This window comes from Elephantulus edwardii, unplaced genomic scaffold (assembly GCF_000299155.1).
Source record: "Elephantulus edwardii isolate Elephantulus edwardi_28Jun2011 unplaced genomic scaffold, EleEdw1.0 scaffold00104, whole genome shotgun sequence".
NCBI lineage: Eukaryota > Metazoa > Chordata > Mammalia > Macroscelidea > Macroscelididae > Elephantulus > Elephantulus edwardii.
The window spans coordinates 8,626,736-8,648,388 of record NW_006399854.1 but is presented as its reverse complement, the minus strand read 5'-3'; the positions used below and the strand labels follow the sequence as shown (position 1 = coordinate 8,648,388).

The 21,653-nt window shown below is 40.7% G+C and overlaps 1 protein-coding gene across 1 annotated transcript in view; it reads right to left on the bottom strand.

Moving 5' to 3' along the window:
• Positions 1-21,653, bottom strand: part of SYNE2 (spectrin repeat containing, nuclear envelope 2) — a 342,029-nt gene that overhangs the window by 68,841 nt on the left and 251,535 nt on the right. The window contains exons 85-93 of the mRNA XM_006891797.1: positions 20,684-20,854; positions 19,736-19,866; positions 13,631-13,835; positions 11,433-11,615; positions 10,634-10,762; positions 8,825-8,979; positions 8,592-8,736; positions 6,113-6,207; positions 3,569-3,803 (exon numbers count right to left, since the gene is read on the bottom strand). Of these exons, the coding sequence (XP_006891859.1) occupies positions 3,569-3,803; positions 6,113-6,207; positions 8,592-8,736; positions 8,825-8,979; positions 10,634-10,762; positions 11,433-11,615; positions 13,631-13,835; positions 19,736-19,866; positions 20,684-20,854 (1,449 nt within the window). The remainder of the gene's footprint in view (positions 1-3,568; positions 3,804-6,112; positions 6,208-8,591; positions 8,737-8,824; positions 8,980-10,633; positions 10,763-11,432; positions 11,616-13,630; positions 13,836-19,735; positions 19,867-20,683; positions 20,855-21,653) is intronic.

Sequence of the window (21,653 nt, the reverse complement as noted above, 5' to 3'; positions counted from 1 at the left end):
AGCATCTGGTGGAATATTTGTTTCTTGATATAGACTTTCTGCAACAAGTGCTTCAGGTCCTCCTCAGTTTCAGCAAGCAGGGTTGTGTCATCTGCATAATGCAGATTGTTAATAAGTCTTTCTCCAGTCCTGATGCTACATTTCTCCTTATAGAGCCTAGCCTCCTGGATAATCTGTTCCGCACATAGATTGAAAAGATATGGAGATAGGACACATCCTTGACATACACTCTTCCCAATTTTGAACCATGTAGTGTTTCCCTGCTCTGTTCTGATGACTGCCTCCTGGTCCAAGTATAGGTTTCGCATTAGCACAATCAAGTGTTCTTGGATTCCCATTCTTCTCAGAGTCAGCCACAGTTTGTTGTGATCTACAGAGCCTTTACATAGTCTAGGAAACACAGATAGACATTCCTCTGGTACTCCTCACTTTTAGCCAAAATCGATCTGACATTAGCTAAAAAAAACCCCACCACACCAATCCACTGCCTTTTTGTCAGCTCCTCACTATCCTACAGGGTTCAGCAGAACTGCCCATTATGGTTAAAAACCTATAATTGTTACGAAAGCAGACTGCCATATTTTTCTCCCACTAGTAAATTTGAACTGCTAAGTTTTTGGTTGGCTGCCGAGTGCTTTAATCATCATACCACCATGGCTCCTATTCTAACTGTCATCTCAAATTTAACTAAAGACTTGTTCACCTTCCGGCCTTCCCTGACTTGCCTGGGAGCTGGCTCCCACCCAAAGCTGGCTCAACAACATCAAGATGCTCAAGCTTCAGATTTATAGTGGTCCTTATCTTTTCCTTTTACCCACCATATCCAGACCCTTAGCAATTCTTGTAAACTGGTCAAAAAGAGTGAGGGCAGCGTGGCAATGGCCAATTCTGACCTCTACTAATTCTGTAAGGGCAAAGTCATAGAGACCTTGCAAGTCACCTTGGACTTAAGCACACTCGAGGTTGTGAGAATGGCGCAGGATAGGCCAAGGCCTCAGTCAGCTGTTCATAGGGTCTCAGAGTCAGATGCCCCATCATCAGCATACACAACACAAAACCAATTCCCATGATTCAGACATGTCTCCTAAACCCCTGACTTATTTCTACTAATTCCAGTAACATTGTTACTGCTCTACTGGATCAGAAGTCCATTGTAATAGCTACACAGACCTCATAGAAACATACAATTATGGGGTTTACTAGAAGAGCTAACAGATAATGAGATTTATTGGGGAAGTTATTCAGGTAGGCAATAGGATACAACTTTTCAGTCAGAGCAGCTTCTAAAGCGTACTTCCAGGCCCTTCAGCCTTGCAGCTTTAGACCAGACTCAGAGAATGACGCCCGAGGAGCTCCACATGTTCAGCTCCTAGGTAACTCAGTCCTTTTGGCTTATGTGCTGGACATCAGAGTGACTGAATCTGTGTGTGAGAGATCTTAAGCAGGAACCACCTAATTCCATCAATACCCAGAACTTCAGGAGATAATAATATAATGACTGCTATTATGTAGCAGTAGAGAATAGACAATCCCACTTCTCCTTTGAGAATTTTATTCATCTTAGAACACCCAGACTGATCTTTAAAAAATAGAAAGTGTATCACAGCATTATTTCCCTCCTTGAACATTTTCAAAGGCCTTGAATTTCATCAAGAATATTACCTCAGTACCTCACCCCTGACAACAAAATGTTCCTTCCTGCTTGCCTTTCAAAATAATTTCTGACCTGTCCATTTCTCCACGGTGCTAAGCTGTTCTCACTCAAAGGTTCTTGTTCCAGGTCTTGGCATAGCTGGCTCCTTTTCATCACAAAGGCCTCAATTTAAATGTTAGCTCTGCAGAAATTACCCATTTGAGATTTTCACCAGCTAGTTTCCTATTGCTGCTATAAACGAATAATGACAAATTTGGTGGTTTAAACCACCACCCATTTATTATCTTCCAGTTCAGGAGGTCAATTTCATTGCACTCCTTCTGGAGGATATAGTCACTATCTCGGCTTTGAGAAGCTCCCCACCCACATTTTTAAACTCTTACCTTCTAGCTCCACGTTTCATCTTTATATTTTCTCTGATTCTGACCCTTCTGTTTCCTTCTTTTTTTTAAATTTAAATTTATTATTAATTTCAGTAAAAATTTACAGAGACTTTGGACTTCCATTCATTCATTGTTGTACTTTTCTCCCTGCTCACCCTTCCCCCTCTGTTTCCTTAAAGTTCTTTGTAATTATGTTTGGTTCATCTGAATAATCCAGAATAAACTTCCATTTCAAGATCCTTAATTTACAAAGCAAAAGGGATTTTGCTGATGTGATTAGCATATTTACAAATTCTCGGTATTAGGACATAGGCTTCTCATGTCCTAATTGAATCATGGGTTAATCATTATTTAGACTATAACCTCAACTCTTCATTACCTTCCTTTGTTGTTTTTTTTTTTGGGAGGGAGTGGTTTGCTTTTATAATTTATTTTGTTGTTGAGAATATACATAGGTTTTAGGAGCATAATGCTCAGATTTTTTTTAAACTAGTTAAACTACTGTCTAGTTTAAATAATTTATGGGATATTTTTGTTTTCAAGATGATCTCAGGACAAAAGTTTCAAGGATTCATCCAACCTTCCTAACTCCAGAAAATATAGACTCCATAAAAATTTAGGACTCTGTTTTGCACTTTTTCCCTTTTGGTCATGACTCTTATGAAATCTTTGATCAAAATGTTCAGTAATATATCTGGGTATACTCCGGTTCTTCTGGTCTCATAGCAAAGGAAGCAGTTGTTCTAATAAACAATGGGGCACACACTCCATTTCCTCTTTTAGTTTCTAACTCTCTTCTTTCTCTATTGCTCCAGCTGAGTAGAAACCAATCGTTGTGTCTTGGATGCCTGCATGGAAACTTTTAGGACCTCATGGACCATATAGTGGACTGGGAGGTAGACTAAATACATTGTTAAGCCAAGTAACTGGGATGTCCCATGAAGCCATCATCTGACACCCAGCAGACACTCAATGCACTTTCTGATAAACAGATAAACAAATGGGGGAAGCACAGCATTTCAGAAGGGTGTTTGGTTTAGGTGTACCTCTCACACAAAGAATTACAGCTCAGTGGATAGCTTACTAATTCTATGATCTATGATCACCAGGCCACTGTGTCATAGAAAATTTGTGGTCTTAAATAAATTTGCCTTTCAAGAGTAAGCAGGACTCTAACTTTAAATAGCAACATGAATGGTCCATTTATTAGCTGCTTCCTGAAGTGCTTGAGTAGCATAATACTGTCACCCTGACACCACTGATCCATTGTTACTCATCTCACATTTACTCATCCTCTGGCCCAAGAGAACCTCATTACTTGTCGATGAATGGAGAAGTTTAGATTTCTGACTCCAAGAGAATGAGGATCAGCCTGTGGATTGTGGGAATCCCACGCTGCTGGTTTCCCCACTGCCTGGAGCACATTTTAACTATGACAGTGTAGAAAATATTCAACTTGAGGTAAGCGAACATCTTACAAACAGCCACCACCCTGAACGCCGTGTTGACTCTGGCCCTGTGCGTGGCATACCTTAAACGCATGGATCAGACTTCTGGTTTGGTAGAGACTGTAGCAATCCTGGATGCTCACTGCAGAAAGCAGGTGTTTGGTGTCGCTGAGGAAGCGGAGTGAGTCCTCCACAGAGGCACTGAGGTACTGCCACTGCCTCACCAGCCCATCGATGTCATGCTTCCTCTGCTGAACTCTCTGGGCAGCCCTCTGCCACCTGTCCTTCAGCATTGTGAATTGCAAAACAAACTCCGGTCTTGGTAAAAAGAGAGGGTTAGTGAGCCAATTATTATCTATAGTGGATCTTGACAGGAAAGTACAGAAAAAAAATAACCACCAGCAGGTAACAGAAGTTCACATTTGCCATTTACATAGGTGAGAAAAAATGGCTTATAGTCTGAGAACCATTCAATTTACACATGATGGGGGCACTGGCCAGGGGCAGCTTGTGAATTAGTGAAGAAGGATTTAGCAAAAGATGTTTCTATGTGATCTGGTTTTGCCAGCATGCACACCAGTCATTCCACAAACAAAGAGATGCTATTTTAACATATGGAATGCTGTGTGGAAAATTAGAAAATAGAGCAGTGGGAAAGGAATGCAGGTTAATACTTTGTAACGCCATCAATTAGATGAGACTTGTAGTTTACACAGCCAGAAATGAGGCAGTCTACTCCTACAAGGATGTGTAACCTTGGCAAACCTGAGGCAGTTCTGCTCTGACTTTCAGAGTTGCTATGAATTGGAAGAAAGCTGACAGCAGTGAGTCTGGGTTTTTTGCAGCTCTTCAACTAGCTCTTCCCCAATAAGTATCACTGGGCGCAAGTGAGCTGAGAGCAGCTCCACGTGACAGAGCAGAAGTGGCCCAGAAGGTTTTCTAGGTTGTAATATTTTTTTCTCTCCACTTGTTTTGATCATGTGGGTGAAAATTTACAGAACAAATTAATTTTCCATTTAGCAATTTATAACATTTTAATTCATTACATTGGCTGCAATCTCCTTGATAGAACAACACTCCTCCCAATTCCACCAAGTGTTCCTTTTCCATTTATCCTTCCTTCCTGACCCTTCTTGTCTTGCAAGCTTGTTTTGGTCAAATGTTGCCTCGTGGCAAGAAGCCGTGCTGCAATTCTGAAGGCATGCAGTTTGAATCCACCAGCTGCTCCTGGGGAGAAGGACAGGCAATCTCTTCCCACGCAATCAACTGCCTCTGACCACCTACTGGAGGGTCAGCTATGGGTCAGATCTGACTTGACAGTACACAACAACAACATAGTTGATTATAGGGAGCTCAGGTGGCCTAGTGGGTAAAGAGTTGCTCTGCTACCTGAAAGTCATGTGGTTCAAATCCACCAGCTGCTCTGTGGGAGAAAGAAGGGCACACTGCTCTTGTGTGATTCACAGCCTCTCAAAATGCCCTTGACGGTCAGTTGGGAGTTGGTTCCCACTCAACAACACCTAACAACAACATAGTTGACCGTACTGAGGAGTATGTTGTTTCCTGGCATTATTATTCCCTTTATAAGCCTGTTTGTTTGGCTGAAAGCTGATCTTCACATTGGGTGGGGAGCGGGGGGAGGCTGGAATCTTCTCAGAAGCAGATTCCCAGCTCTTTTTACCACAGAGCCTATGGGTAGGTTCAAACTGCCAATATTTCAGTCAGCAGCCGAGTGCCAACCACTGCTCCACCAGGGCTTCTTTCCCACACAAGTAACACTCACCATACGACTTTTTATTTTAAAAGCATTTTAGAAATTATGGGGGGGGGGGAGTCCTGCTTTGCCTTACTTATCAAAACTGTCTTACCACTGTGCAAGTAGCCTGAACTTATTATTTCTGAAGTTGGAATAAGAACCAGAGCTATGTGGGTGGTGATGGGAAGAAAAAACAATGCCTACCAGATGTCTGGAGAAATATTTAAGCAGTGAATCTCCTTCCTGACTCCGTCTACCCCACACAACAGCCGTACCAGCAGGATAGGCAAAGGGCCTCTGCTCAGCTGAGCCTCATGCCACCTGGTGACCCCAACCTCATGAATGTAAATGTGGTGAGAATCCCCTTCTTTCACAACTGGGACACAGTTACTTGCTGGGAACAGTAACACTTCAAAGGTGTTTGAATAAGGGTGATTAAAAAGAGAAAAGTATAATACAGAAAAATAATTTTGAGTTAGAACTTCGATAAATCTGCTTGACAAATGGACCTGCAAAGTTTCAGATCTGTTAAGCTTCTCCACATAACATTCTCAAGGAAAGTGACCCAGATGTTTTAATGGCTACAGAGCAAGACAATGTCATGAGATACAGTAAGAATAGTCCCATTGTGCTCTATCAACTAATATGGTCCCTGGTGACATAGTGCATGGCATATTGTATTGCTGACTGAAAAGTCAGCAGTTCAAACCCACCAGACCGTCTGTGGGAGAAAGCCAGTTTTCTCCTGTAAAGATTTACTTTGGAACCTGAAGGAGTCGTTTTCCTTTGTGGGACAGCAGGGTAGAAGGAAGGCTTGCCTGACTACAATATGCTCCTTGTACCTAAAATCATCACAGTCCACATGGCTTACCTCTTTTCTACTTCTGTTGTGTTCAGGAGTTGTAAGGACTGGGTGACAAAACAATCAGCAACCGTCTGGTTTATAGAAACTTCAGCGGCTAACATCTGCAGATACATCAAAACATAAGACATCAGCTACTATATTGAATAAAAAGGAAAGTCCCATTTCCTGTAACATAAAATCACAGAGGGTATGTAACATGATTCATTTTCAAATTATTTGAGCTTAAATTGGAGCTCTGGTAGCCTAGTGGCAAGAAGCTGTGCCGCAATGTGGTTCAAATCCACCAATAGCTCAGTGGGATAAGGATGGGCAATCTCCTTTCGCGCAATTAACTGCCTCTGAAAACCTTCTGGAGGGTCAGCATGTGTTGGTTCCTACTCAATGGTACATAACAACAACTGCCAAAAATGTTTAACCATCTTATCAACATTAACTGAACTTAGTTTTAAAAATAACAATGTGTGCTCGCTTCGGCAGCACATATACTAAAATTGGAACGATACAGAGAAGATTAGCATGGCCCCTGCGCAAGGATGACACGCAAATTTGTGAAGCGTTCCATATTTTCAACCCTGAAATTAACCAGTCTGTAATGAAGGCTAACTCCTTTCACCTACAAATTTCGTCTTTGGATACAAAGCTAAGTGGATAGTCCTTACGGAGGGACTGTTTAAAAAAAAAAAAAAAAAAAAACAATGTAAGACTCGAACCATCAAACTCATTGCTATCAAGACAGAACTGATTCATAGCTGGCCCTCTAGTGGATTGAATTTTTAAAAAAAATTCTTTTTTTTTAGAACTCCTTCCTTCCTTCCTTCCTCCCTCCCTCCCTCCCTTCCTTCCTTCCTCTCTCCCTCCCTCTTTCTTCTCTCTCTCCCCCCCTTTCTTTTCTTGGTAATTGTTGTATGCCATCAAATCAGATCTGACTGGCACAGAAGGAGATTGCCCTTCCTTCTCCAGCAAAGCATCTGGTGGATTCAAAGCATGAGTCTTCAGGATTGCAGCACAGCTTCTTGTCCCTAGGCCACCAGAGATCCCTTTCTAGTTGGTATTCAGAGGCTGTAAACCAAATGAGAGGAGACTGCTCATCTTTCTCCCACTGAGCAGCTGGTGGAATGAAACTGCTTGTTTCTAAGTTGCGAGTGTAACTCCCTATTCACTCGGTCACCAGAGTGCTCCAACTATAACAGCAATGTCGTTGTGGTGGTGGTGGTGTTGATTGCGGCCGAGTTGAGCACGACTCATAGTGACTCTAGAAAAAAGACCTGAAGCCTTCCTATAACTATCGTCTTTTCTCCAAGTTCATAGTTTCCAGAGGCATGTGGTTTAGGAACTGGATGCTACTCCTGCTTCCAGTAGCACTTATATTCTCTTTTCTTTGGTGCATAACTGGTGGCCCGCTATTGTATGCTATCAGGTTGAAACTGACCCATAGCTGACTCTCCAGCAGCTTTTTAGAGGCAGTAAACTGCATGGGAGGAGTCTGCCCATCCTTCTCTTGCAAAGCAGCTGGTGGATTCAGCTCAGCTTCTTATCACAGTGCTATCGAATTGTGCTGGCGACCTGTGCAATTTACTGCCTCTGACAGCCTGCTGGAAGGTCAACTAAGACTTCCGACTTGATAGTCCACAACAACAACAGCATCTGCTATGCACTCTGTAATATACAGGAGTCCTTGTGGGGTAGTGCAATACATGTTCAGAAACCCAATGCATGGTTGCCAAGAGTTTGAATCAATATGATGACAATGGATTTTTGGTTGTTTTGGGGGAGATTTGGTGGGGTTTTTTGTGTTGTTTTTTGTTTTGTAGATGTGGTTGTAATATATGCACTCTCTCATTTACTCTTTAACCTTAGAATGTATATACTATTATATCCATTTGACAACGTTAGAAAAGTAAAGCATAAAGAAGCTCAGCAATTTATTTAATGCCACCTAGATTTTGGCAGGGTGATTTAATTTTCACTGTATGATCTTAAAGCAGGTACAGTGAGTAAATCATGAATAATTCTGAAATGCAGGAGTAGCCTAGGACTACCAGGAATATTTCTAAATATGTATTAGCATAAGCATAGGTGGAAAGTCTATAAAATTATTTATGCTGCAATTATTATTACATCCGCTGATGCTCTAATATTTGGGGGATTAGTCAAGCTATAACATTGAGTCAAAGTATTTAACATGCTCTTGGAAAAATAGTGTTTATATAATGCTTACATATATTTATATAAGCAATTTATTCCAGATGTTTCCATTTACTGCAGAAAATGTAGAGGTGCTGTCACCATTAAAGTAGAACAATACAACAGAATGTTGGAATTTATGAAAACATGACAATTTTACAAACAATCAACAGACAACTAAGTTTGCTTCAAGATCCACATCCTACATTTAGGGACTGATAGGTACTCCCTGTATTTTATTTTTCCCTGACTCCTGTCCCAGAGAGAGGTGTGAAAAGGTAGGTAAAAAGCATAGTTTTACCTCATACGATTTCTGCTGCTCCAGAAGGGAGTGAAGACTGCAGGGGACATTCACCTGCAGCATCTCTTCCATCTTCTCCAGAAGTTGGACCCACTTTTCACAGCAATAAAGAAACTTCTCATTCAACTCAATTCCCTGAAGCTCACTATAAAGGTTTAAAAAGAAGAGAGTCACATAATGATGACACTGTCCTCTTCTCTTATTTGAAACAGAATGATAGAGGGTGTTCCGACCTGCAACGTTCCAGTGCTGTCGCTGTGGTCCGGATCCACTGTCGGTTCATATTTTGTAATGTCTTCACAGTGATGTCACTAAGCGGCAGCTTGAGACTGACTTCATTCAAATGTTCAATATCTGGTAACTGGGCTGTTAGTGCCAGCACATGATTCTATTTAAAAAAAAAAACAAAAACAAACTCACATCAAACAACCAAGTTTTTGAATGCAGCAAAAATATCTAGATGTTGGAAAAAACCCCAGACATCCTATATGCTACACCTGATGTCTAAAGAAAGAAATATTTTTCCCAAGGTCAAATAATGAATTAGTGGCAGACCTAAACCTAGAACCCAGGTCTCTCAAACCCGTGCCCTTTCTAGAACACAAGCTGTACACATAGTCAGCACTAGAACAGCCCAGAATGTATCTCTGAGAAAGAGGTAAAAATACTTTTTTCTAATATGAAAAATTCTGGACCTTCAAATTCTATTCAATCTAACAACAACTTGACCTTTAACATATCCTGTGGTTCATCTAAAATCAGATAGAAATTTAACACTGAAGATAATCTTAGTATTATATGGTGACAGCCTCTTGGTCAACAGAATAGTAGTCTAGAGGTCAGAGTCAGGAAACTTTTTCCATAAATATCTCGATTATAAATATTTTAAGCTTTGTGGGCCAAGTGGTCTTTGCTGCAAAGGTATACCATTCTCTGTAAAAAAGAAGAAAATGAATGTGCATGGCTGTGTTCCAATAAAACTTTATTTACAAATGCAAGTGGCAGCCTAGATTTGGACAACAGCCCATAGTTTATTGACTCCTATTCTAGTGCTGTGGTGGCCTAGTGCCAAGAAGCTGTGCTGCAATTCCAAAGACACGCACTGTTTGAGGCCACCAGCTGCTCCACAGAAGAAAGATGGGAAATCTCCTCCAGTGCGATTAACCGCCTCTGAAAACTTGCTAGAGGGTCAGCTCTGAGTCACTTCTGACACTATGGTACACAACAACAACAACAACAATCTAGGTGACAGAGAACTCTAGTAGGGCACTCCGGTGGCCTACTGGTAAGAAGCTGCATTGCCATCACAAAAGCATGGGGCTTGAACCCACCGTCTGCTCTGCAAGAGAAAGTCAATTTCCTCCTGCGCAATTAAACTGCTTCTGAAAACCTTCTGTAGGGTCAGCTATGAGTTGGTTCTGACCTGATGGTATATTATAACAACACCATCATCATCATTATCCACAATCCAAGTAATGAATAGTAATCATTCACAGTTGCAAACCTCCATATTCTTAAATGCATTTGTTAACTATACTACATTTATTGAGATAAACAGGGAAGAAATAAAGAGTTCTAGTGGCACAGTCCATAGGAAGTTGTGCAGTTAACCGAAGCCTTCATTTCTTTGGTGGTTTGAATATACTAGTGGTTCCCAGGGAGAGAGATGGGTAGTGTAATTATAGTTTCAGAAAATGAATGGAGAATCAGCTATGAGTCAGAACTGACATGTCAGCCATGTGTTAAGATGAGCTTTTACTTTTGATTTTCAAATAGCCAGAAAAATTTCATCAGTCACAACAGCCACTGAAACCAACCAGATTAAAAAGTATCTACTAAAAATTATTGTGGCAAATGATAGAGCTCTCTTTATGCCGTTAAACTTTTCTAGATTTAGGAAAAAACCAATGCAACAGTGAATGCAAGTAAATGTGCTTGAAATTAATTAGGATGCAAATAAATGCTATTAGTGGATAGCAATTAGCTTTAAAAAGATTCTGTGGTGATTCTAAGACTTCAGAAAATAAAAAAACAGCTAATACCATGATTGATTCAGGATGTTCTTCTTTTTCTTGCTGGTAGAGTTTACCCAAATTCTCTTCTTCATGCTTAATCAGACCTTTAAGCAACTCTAAGCGGTCTTCAAAATCTTTAAATTGTGAGAGAACAAACTAGAACAAAAGAAATTTTCATTAGAAGCAATTTTCATGTGCATATATAACAGCATTAAGCACAGTCTGGTCTTGGGAACTGATCAAAGTTCAAGTTGTTTTCAACTCCCAGTATCTCTTTATAATCTTAGTTTTCACTTCGAGCCTTTGGCAAATACTCTGCCGGATGAACTGGCCACCTGCCTGAGGGGGTACGAAGGGCAGTGCTAGTGACAACTCTGCTCTGTGGGTTCAATTTTCCCCCCTGGTTAGTACTGAGACTAACTCAGTAGTCCACAGCCTTCTTGACAGCTCAGCTCCTAAAGGCTTTTCAAAAAGTGAACAAACAACATAACATAAGGCTATGCTTGAAGCAGCTACTTCTAGAACTCAATTAGCCCACTTGCAGAGTGAAAACGACTGTGAGATCTGAACAGAGCATGCAAGATAATGTATCACTTCTTAAACAAACACGTTCCATAAAAAAGAGCTGCCTAAGGTCTGCCTGTTGTCCATGTGATTGATGCTATTATCACGTCAAATGGTAGACACTCAGAGGGCAGATCTGCTGTCTAGTTTCCTAGGGAGCAGTCCACAAAGCACAAGCTAATTGCTTCACAGACTCCAGGGGGCTTAGGGGCACTCTACAAATGTCCAAAACTACAATTAGAAAGGAAGAGAGAATAAGAACCTTAAATTCATTTGCTTTCACTAGCAGCATCTTTTCCAAATAAGAAGCCCTTTGGAGGGAGTGTGACTGCCCAGACAGGAGCAGGCAGGGGCTGGCCTCTGTGGAGGATGGAGGGAGTTGCTCGAGGAGAGTGGCGTTCAGGAGAAAGGCTTCCTTCGTGTTCTGCACATCGTGCTGCAGCTCCTGAAGAGAAGAAATGTCATCACAAGCATTCCAACCTCCTCCATACCACAACTCCCCATCCTGCCATCTCATCCATGTCTAGGGGAAATATGACTTGAAAACTGTGCTTGTGGCTTTTTGTTACTATTGTTCACAGAGTTTTTAAAAAAAGGTTAATTTTCTTTATATGATGTAGGCCCTTGTACCTAATACCATGTTCTGAAAATTGCCAGTTGAGAGCTGAAACTCACCAGTAGTTAGCAGAGGGATGCTTTCTAACTTAGAGGTAGGTGAAGTCCTGTCCCATGTTTTAAATTTCTAATGTCATTTAACAGGGAGCTCTAGTGGTAAGAAGGTGCAATGCAACTTCAAAGGCATGTGGTTCGAATCCACCAGCTGCTCAGAGGACGAAATCTCCTCCTGTGTGATAACCTGCCTTTGAAAATCCACTGGAGGGTCAGCTATGCGTCAGTTCTGACTTGATGGTGCAAGACAACAAACAGTTTAACAGGTCTGTCCCATTTCCAGAATCAGTGCAAACTGTTCCCTATGGGAGACTTCCTCTGCAGGGACTAGAGAATCTTACCAAGCTTATTGACGGGATAGCTGTTTTTGCAATATGATGTGTGTGAGATTTACAGTGAAGTGTTTTTGTTTATTTATTCTTTACATTTTTAAAAACTAACTCAAGGTAGACATTGACGGGAATATCTACCAGATATCTGGCTATTTTTCTCTAATTGTTGTTGTTATATGCCGTCAAGTCGCTTGCGACTCATAGCGACCCTATGTACAACAGCCCTAAATTTTGCTCTGTCCTGTGCCACTTGCACTGTCTCTGACACTCCCATTGCGATTACCCCAGTCACTGAATCAATCCACCTCATAGAGGGCCTTCCCTTCCTGCGCTGTCCCTCCACCCTCCCAAGCATGATGTCCTTCTCCAAGGACCAGTCTCTCTTCACAAACATGTCCAAAGTATGTTAGATGGAGCCTCAGAATCCTTGCCTCCAAGGAGCCACCCAGTTTAACCCTTTCCAGGATGAATCTGTTTGTTTTCCTAGCAGTCCATGGAACATTCGATACTCTTCTCCAGCACCACAGCTCAAAGGCATTAATTCTCCTTCTATCCTCCTTAGTCATTGTCCAACTCTCTGATGCATAATAAGTGGCTAATATCTTTTAATTTGACTCAGAAGATACAAAACACATCTAGTCACCAAGTTAAAGACAAAAAGTATTCATTCATTCACTCTCTAGATCTTCATTAACAATAATCAGAGAAAATAAAACCAAAAACTGCCCACCTAGGAAATCACTGTTGTTAAGTGCCGTCGAGCCACAGACTTATAGTGACCCAATAAATGAAAGACCTGAACACTTGTATAACTTTCATCATTTCTCCAAGTTCACAGAGTTTCCAGAGGCAAGCTGTTTTGGAAGAGGATGCCACTCCTGCTTCCAAGCTTGTTTTAATCGGGGAGCTTCACCTAACACCATTCACCATGGGTAACCGTCATCACATTTGACACTTCAGTGTCACAGTGTTTAGCATCACAGCAACCATGAGTTACCTCTGTACAGCAAATGGACAGACCAGTGCTACACCACTTAGAAGAATGTTTGAAATTATGCAACTCTTAGATATTATTTAAAAAAATCACTGTGCCCACAGAGAAACCACACCAACACAGGCACCAAGTCCATGATTACGTCTAATGCCAAGGATTCAAGATGTATTATTCATAGGTCACATTCAGTAAAGAAATTGATCAACCGGCTATTATTGACAAGACTGAACTGGAAGATGATGAGGTAGCCTGGGCTGACGTAGTGTTTGGTTCCTGATCAACTACCTACCTGCTACCTGTTGACTGCAGCTCTCTCCTCCTACCTGCTACCTGCTCCTCCCAACCACACACCTTCTGGCCTTGCTCTTCTAGATGATCCTCGTATCTGTTGTCTGTCTAGGCCACATCCATCTTTCACTGGCTGGTCTGTTTGACTATGGTCTACCCAAAGAACTCTGCACTAACCTGTATATCTTGCAGGGCTGGGGGCAGGATTTCAGCCAGGTTGTTTCCAGACATGTTGATGCTTGCAAGCTGTTGATATCTTGCTTCCTGTTGCTCCAGCCTAGCTGAGGCTTCGGCGTGAGCACTGCTATATGCCTTCAAGAGCTGCAGCAGACTCTGCGCTCTCTGCAGCTGGTCTGCGATGGCTTGGTTCACTTGGGTCCACCTGTGTGCACAACATGAACCGTGGGATTCCCATGCCATCCTCCCTTTAGAGCAAAACTGCCATGAACAAACGCTACTCGCAACCTCATAGCAGATGAGCAGTCCTTGTCAACCGCCTTAAAAAAATATCAACATTTCATGAATAAAAACATCTAAATTAAGCTATTGGTTCAATTTTAATACTCAACAAAATATTGTAAAACCTGTGAATGCCAACTATATTTATTGCATGCAGTAAAAAAAAAAATAGCCTGGTTATGGGGTGGGGGACAGAGTAGGAAATGAGTGGATTGATAAGCAACACTTTATTGGAATAGGTGAAGGCGAAGGTCAACATGAAACACATGGCTGATCAGACACTGTGCATATTGTAATTAACACTGTGGAACAGGATGTGCATGACTGATAGGCAGAAAGGCTAAGGGAAAGTTTACACAAAGATGGAAATAATTATGGAGGATTGACAAGAATGGGAGGGTGGGAGAAAGGGAGCACAGATTAGGGAATAGATGATGGGGTGACGGGAAAGACAAAGGACAGTAAAGATCTGATGTGTTCCATAGTTTTTACTGGCTGAGTTTTTTAGAAAGCAGAGTCCCAGGATTGTGTTTAGAGATGTCTCTGGGTGGATCTGAACCTCCAACTCCTCAATTAGCCGTTGGGTACATTAGTCAATTGTATTTATGTAAATAGAGTAGATTGTCTAATGATAAAAGCACTATTTTCTTTGAGTTATTTCATATACAGACTATAGTATCTTGCGTTTCTCTCCCTATTTAAAAGAAATCCCATGTTACTAATAGAGGATGTTGTTGTGAGGTACTGTTAAGCAAAATCTGACTCATAGTGACCCTATGAACATCAGATCTGAATCCTGAATTATCCTGTGCCATCCTCATACTTCCCAACACACTGGAGCCTATTGTAGCAGCTACTGTGTCAAGCCATCTGGTTGAGTATGCCATCCTTATTCATTGTAATAGGGAATGAGTAAACATATTTTTAAATGACTGCATAGATTGGCTTGCTTTTTATTTACTGTAACTTCTCAGTTTAAAGCAATTCTCAATTTTTGACATTATATATAATGCTTAGATATTTCTTTGTGCAAAAGGTTTTATTTCAAGAGCTTTGTCTAAGAATACAAATATTTGTAAGGCTATTTACACATATTGTCATACTGCCTTCGGGAAGTAATTTCAGTATTTATGTTCTCACATAAGCATATGAAAGTAATGGTTTCACATTATTTTAAACCTTGCTAACTGGTGGAAAACGGATTATTTTTTTCCAAGATATTCCCCTTATTAGAAATATACATGCTTATTGTAAAACAAAAAATTCCCTAAGAAAACATGATGCTTACATACAAATGTATATTTTTTGTTAAAAAATATACATAAAAACATGGGCTTACTTTTTGTTCAATACACATATGTATGCAAACATGTTTTCTTAGTAATTATTTTGTTTTACAGTAAGAATATGCTGTATTTATGAAGAAAAATCTTGAAAAAAATTAATATCATTTTTCACCTACATAGGCACTGAAACAGATGAGGGAGAGAACTGTATAAAAGGAATTTATGATTAGGTATTATTGGCATGACAGGAGTCCAGAATAAGAGCTGCATAGTAAAGTGGTCCAGGCTGGGAGAGGACACTGTATAACAAATGAAAGAACTTTTTTTCCCAAAGAAAAAAGTGAACTGGGGTGATGCGGGCAGGGAGGAAAATGTGCAACAATGAATGAATGGAAGTCCAAGTTCTTTATAAACACTCATTAAAATATAAAAAAAAACCCAAACCAACAACAAAAAACCAAATCCCGAATGTATATGAGGATCCAAGCGAGGGAGGGTAGGAGCAGAAGGGTGAGGATGGGTGGGGAAGGGTAATTAGAGGGTCCCATATTTGATGGGTAAAGGAAATGGGAAATATTCAGTTTGAAAAACAATGTAGGTGAACTTTGTAACTAAATGAGTATAAAATAAAAACTTTATTTAAAAAAACCCAACCTCACCAAAACAAGATAAAGGTAAATAATCCAATTGAAAAATGGGCACAGGATATGAACAGACACTTCACCAAAGAAGACATTCAGATGGCCAACAAGCACATGAAGAAATGTCCAAAATCCCTAGCTCTAAGAGAGAGGCAAATCAAAACAACTATGAGATATCATCACACCCCAGTAAGAATAAAAAAATTTAACAGAACAGCAAGCAAAAAATGCTGGTGAGGTTGTGGAGAAACTGTTATTTGGTTGTGGAGAAACTGTGTTATTCACTGTTGGTGAGTGTGTAAAATGGTGCAACCACTGTGGAAGGCAGTATGGCACTTTCTCAAAAAGTTGCAAATAGAGATACTATTTGTCCCAGCAATTCCACTACTGGGAATATACCCCAAAGAGACCAAAACTGCCATCCAAGCAGATATATGCACACCCATGTTTATCGCAGCTTTGTTCACAATAGCAAGGAGTTGGAAACAACCTAAGTGCCCATCAACAAATGAATGGATAGAGAAGCTTTGGTATATTTGCACAAGGGAATACTATGCTGCATTGAAAAACAAGGAACTCATGCAATATTATTCAAAATGGGTGACCCTGGAGGACAATATGCTGAGTGAAGTATCTCAGTCACAAAAGGACAAATACTGCATGGTGCCACTGTTGTAAAACAGGACTTACATTGGGGTTGGGGATAGACTAAGAAAGATGGGTTCAATAATGTATACTGCTTGAAACAGATGAGGGAGAAAACTGTTTAAAAGGGATATGTGATTGGGTATTTTTGTCATGACAGGAGTCCAGAGCGAAGGCTACATAGTAGAGTGGACCTGGAGAGGAGGGATTGTAAAACATGAAATAATTTTTTCTTTTACTTTTCCAAGAGGGTAGTGTACTAGGGGGGTAGGGTTGGAAGGGGGAAAAAGTGCAAAAATGCATGAATGGAAATCAGTCTCTGTAAATTTTCATTGAAATTAATAATAAATTAAAAAATAAAGATAAAACAACCCAACCCACACAAAAATCAACTCTTATCTCTTCATCTAGATTATTATTATAATGTTATTTTCTTGAATCCTTTTGTGACATGTCTTCCAATGTATTTCTGTGCTAACAATATACGTGCAAGTGCACAAGTGTTTAAGTTCCTTTACTAGCAAACAGCACCTTCCATGTTCTGAGGCCAGGCCAAGATTGTTTTTGTTGTTGTTATGTACGGTTGAGTCGAGCATGACCCATAGCAACCCTACGGACGACAGATCTGAACCCTGTACCACTCTCATGATCTCTGACACTTTTGAGTCCACTGCTGCAGTCACTGTGTCAATCCTCTTCAATGAGGGACTTTCTTTTGTTGACTCTCTACTGCTGCAAGTATGATCTTTCTTTCCAAGGAACAGCCTTCTTAACAACATATCCAAAGTACAGGAGATGAAACTTCACCATCTTTACCTCCAAGAAGTATTCTCACTGCACTTTCCCCAAGACCTATCTGTTCTTTTGGAAGGCCATGGGATGCTCAGCACTCATTTCCAACACTATAACTCAAAGGCATCAAGTCTTCTTTTGTCATTCATATTCATTGGTTAGTTCTCAGAAGCATGGCAAGTGACGTAAAAGACCATGGCCTGAATTAGGCACATCTAAGTCCAGAGTACTGAAGAGCAATGACATCAGGCTAGAGACTAAGGTACACCTGATCCAGGCCATAGTCTTCACAATTGTCAGAGAGCTGGACAGTGACTAGGGATGACAGAAAGAGAATTGAAGCCTTTGAGTTGTGGTGCTGGAAAAGAGTGTTGAATATACCATGGACTGCTGGGAGAACAAACAGGTTCGTCCTGGAGAGGGTGAAGCCAGGCTGATCCTTGGCAGCAAGGATTCTGAAGCTTCGTCTGACATACTTTGGGCATGTTGCAAGGAGGGACTAGTCCTTGGAGAGGAACTAGTTTTTGGGGGTAGAGGGACAGCGCAGAAGAAGAAGAAGACCCTCGATAAGATGGATCAATTCAGTGACTGGGGTAATGGGAGTAGGTGTGTCAGAGACAGTGATATTGGCACAGAGCAAGGTTTAAGGCTCTTGAACACAGGGTTGCTATGAATTGCAAGCGACTCGACAGCACATAATAACATGAAGTCTTGAAAGAAACATCGGTCTTTCTCAGTAATTTGGGAGAGGTTCCTGACAATGCACTTGCCCAACGAAGTGTGACTCTTGATCTTCTGGTACCAAGTATGTTAACTGTGGATTCAAGTAAGATGAAATCCTTGACAATTTCAATGTCTTCTCCATTTATCATGATGTCGCTTATTGGTGGTGGGTTCAGATAAATTTCCATGTTCCTCTTTCTCCCTCTTCTACTCAAGGTTGGATCAAGATCTGAAGATTCTACCACAGGATGTGTATTTTGATGATCTTTTAAACATCTGCTCAAAGTTGGCTTACAGGAGAGGCTGAATCTGTGTGGAGGGAGGGCAGGTGGGTAGGGTGGTCACTGAAGCTTAACCTCTTCATTGGGAGATGGGAACAAATCAGCTCTGGCTCCACCTTTTCTATCCCACTCTGCAAAATGAAAGCTTTGCAATTAACTAAGCCAACTTTCTTAGAAGAAACTTTTCTGCTCCACTAGAAGCAGCTTGTGGATGTTCTGCCACAAAAGTCATCTCCTTGTGAGGTATTTAATATCCTCTTTTTTCCTCATCATAAAAAGTTTCAGTGATGTCTGAATGGTCCTTATGTATCTGCCTGTTTGATGCCCCCCCTTCATGTGCCTCTGTTGCCAAGTTTAGTGTTTGTGAAGATGGCAAGGGGCAGCTAGTCTACATCATCTACAGGTGGCTACATTGGGACTATAATTAGGCATTTCCAGGTTGATGAGATAAACCCACTGGAAGATCAGTTATGAGTCAGCTCAAACTTGACAGTACCCAACAAAAACAGATCACGCTTGGAAAAGTGGCAGGTCAGTAAAGGAAAGGAAGACTCTCAATGAGATGGGCTAAGTTAGTCACTGCAACAATGGACTTAAACACAACAGAGCTTATGAGGATGACACAGGATTTTGTTTTGTACATGAGGTTGCCTTTTCCAAAGGTGAGGCAGTTCATTCACCATACGACAGTAAGATAAACCCATTAGATCTATTACTCAAATTGTCAAGGAGCTCTGGGGGTACAATGGGGCCACTATTTGGTTCAGTTGCTAACCAAAAGGTTCAAACTCTTCACTGCAATGAGGAATAAATAATAAACCTGTCAATATTCTTCTGCAAAGACGATCTCCTATGGAGAAAAAACTATGGTATATTTATACAATGGAATACTACTCAGCACTGAGAAACTTGTAAGACATTATACAACATGGGGGACCCTGGAGGACATTATGCTGAGTGAAATATCTCAGTCACAAAAGGACAAATATTGCATAGCACCACTGTGATAAAGCAGGTCCGACATGGGGAGGGGCCTGGGAGGAGAATAGGATAGGAGTGAATAGATAATGATCATTGCATTGGAACAGATGAAGGTAAGAACTGTCTAAAATATATGATTAGGCATTTTACATATGACAATAGCCCAGAATAAGAGGGCCCGGGGGAGGGGGAAGGGGGAGAGGGAAGTAATTGTGCAACAATGAACGCGTATTTAAAAAAATAAGTGAACAGGGGGAGGGGGATGAGAAGGAGAGGGGTAAAATGTGTAATAATGAACAAATGAAAATCTAACTATCTCTATAAACTTTCATTAAAATCACAAAATAAAATTTTATTTAAAAAAAAACAACAAACCAACCCTAAGAGAGACAGTTTTACTCTGTGCTACAAGAAGCCATGAGCTGAAATGACATGACGATTTGACAATAATTCAAATTTTTATCTTCACAGTACCTTGAATAAGTATCTTGGCATTTCTCGTCAATAATGTCAGCAGCTGAAGGGCAGTAAGTTTTTAGTTTACCAAGAACTTCCCGGAGTTTCTCCCAAATTCCTTCACTGCTCTCAGCTTCGTCTTGAAGACCCTAGAGAACACAGCAAAAGTGTTAGTTTCAAAACAACCTGGCTACTTCTGAAGAAGAGAGCTCTGGTGGCCTAGTGGCAAAAAGCTGTGCTACAATCCGGAAGGCATGTGGTTCAAGGCCACTAGCTACTCCACGGGAGAAGGATGGGCAGTCTCCTGCAGAGTGATGAAGGCCTCTGAAAACCCACTGGAGGCTCAGCTATGGGTCGGTTCCAACTCAATGGTACACGTACACACACACACACACACACACACACACACACACACTCTTCTGAAGAGGGCAACTTCTCAACATTTTTGGCTACTTAATAACTACTAGATGAATGAAAAACAAGAAGGAATGTGAAGGAAAAAACAACCTAGAATTCACCCTTGTTTGAGAACATTAAAAATGATATATTAAAACAATTTCCTCAAAAGAGAAATATAACAAAAACCCAGAACCTTTAAATTATGAAATAGAATGACCACAAAAAAGGAAAAGTTCCTGTATACTGTATCTTATGCAAATAAGGCACATATTACACGGTCTTTGCAAGCTGTGCAATCCCCTCCCATGTTAGTTTCCTGTGAGTGCTCTATGCGCTATGCCCACGTGCATGCCATAAATGAAGATATGTTCTATGCAAAAACCACGGGAGTTCTATAAAGTTTTATTCATGTTGTTCATGTGACTCATTCACCTTATTCTGAAATTGTACACTGTCATTCTGATGCTGCTTGTTTAGCATACTGGTTGTATTTTGGATACAAAAGTGCTTGCTTCCATTGTGCACTTTCTGTCAATACTGCGCCAGGCTGGGCCCGAGTTAATTTACCTGAAGGGTCTGCACCTGGAATCTCAAGGCCTCCAATGACAGCACCGCGGGCTGGCTGTGTTCTAGGCAGTACTGGAATCGGATTGTCATCATATTCACCTCGTCATAGAGTTTATCGTAAATCTTCCAGTCTTGTAAAACTGACTGCGTTGAAGTTTTGAGCTGATTGACCTTTAGGAAAAGTAGAAATAACTTGAGGAAAATCACTGGGAAGACATGCTCTTTCAACATTTACTTGCCTTCTCCTGACTCTTATCACTCCATCCAATTTAGGCATTTAAACATAAGAATATCGGCAACTCTTCAGTAATTAACTAGAGGGGGGAAGAACTGGCGAAGGAATAAACAGATCAGAGATGGTGAGGTTTTAATATGAATGAGTGTCAAAGAGCACCACGAGAAGTACCAGCACCAAGAGTTCTGGGGAATGAAAACCGGCAAGTAATAAGAGCTGGTGATGGCACATTTCAGTTACAACCTATTTGTTTTTTAACCTGTGAGACACAGGCAATAAATGAAATAACAGGTATTATCTGTGAAAATGTGCAGAAAGTCATCAAGCATTATAAGATCACAGTGCCACTCAACATCTCAGATGATTACTACCACTGAAAAAGTACAACCAAGAGATGAACATATTCTAGCTGAAGGACAGACAAGTGCAAAGCAGCAGGAACTGCAACAGCAGGCACACTTCCCCCATAAGTAGGCTTTGATAATCGTGGTAACAGTAGGAGTCAAAGCATTTTGTCACCCATTTAACAGGATCTCATACCAGCCAGAATATAAAAAAACCCCTGCAACTCAACAGAAAAAGAAGAAACAAACTAATAAATAGACATAGGTGTTCAGTAGATATTTCTCCAAAGACAGACAACTGGCCAACAAGCACACATGTTATTAGAGTAATATGTTAAGTCATTAAGGAAATACAAATGAAAACTAGAGTGAGATACTATTTCACAAAAAG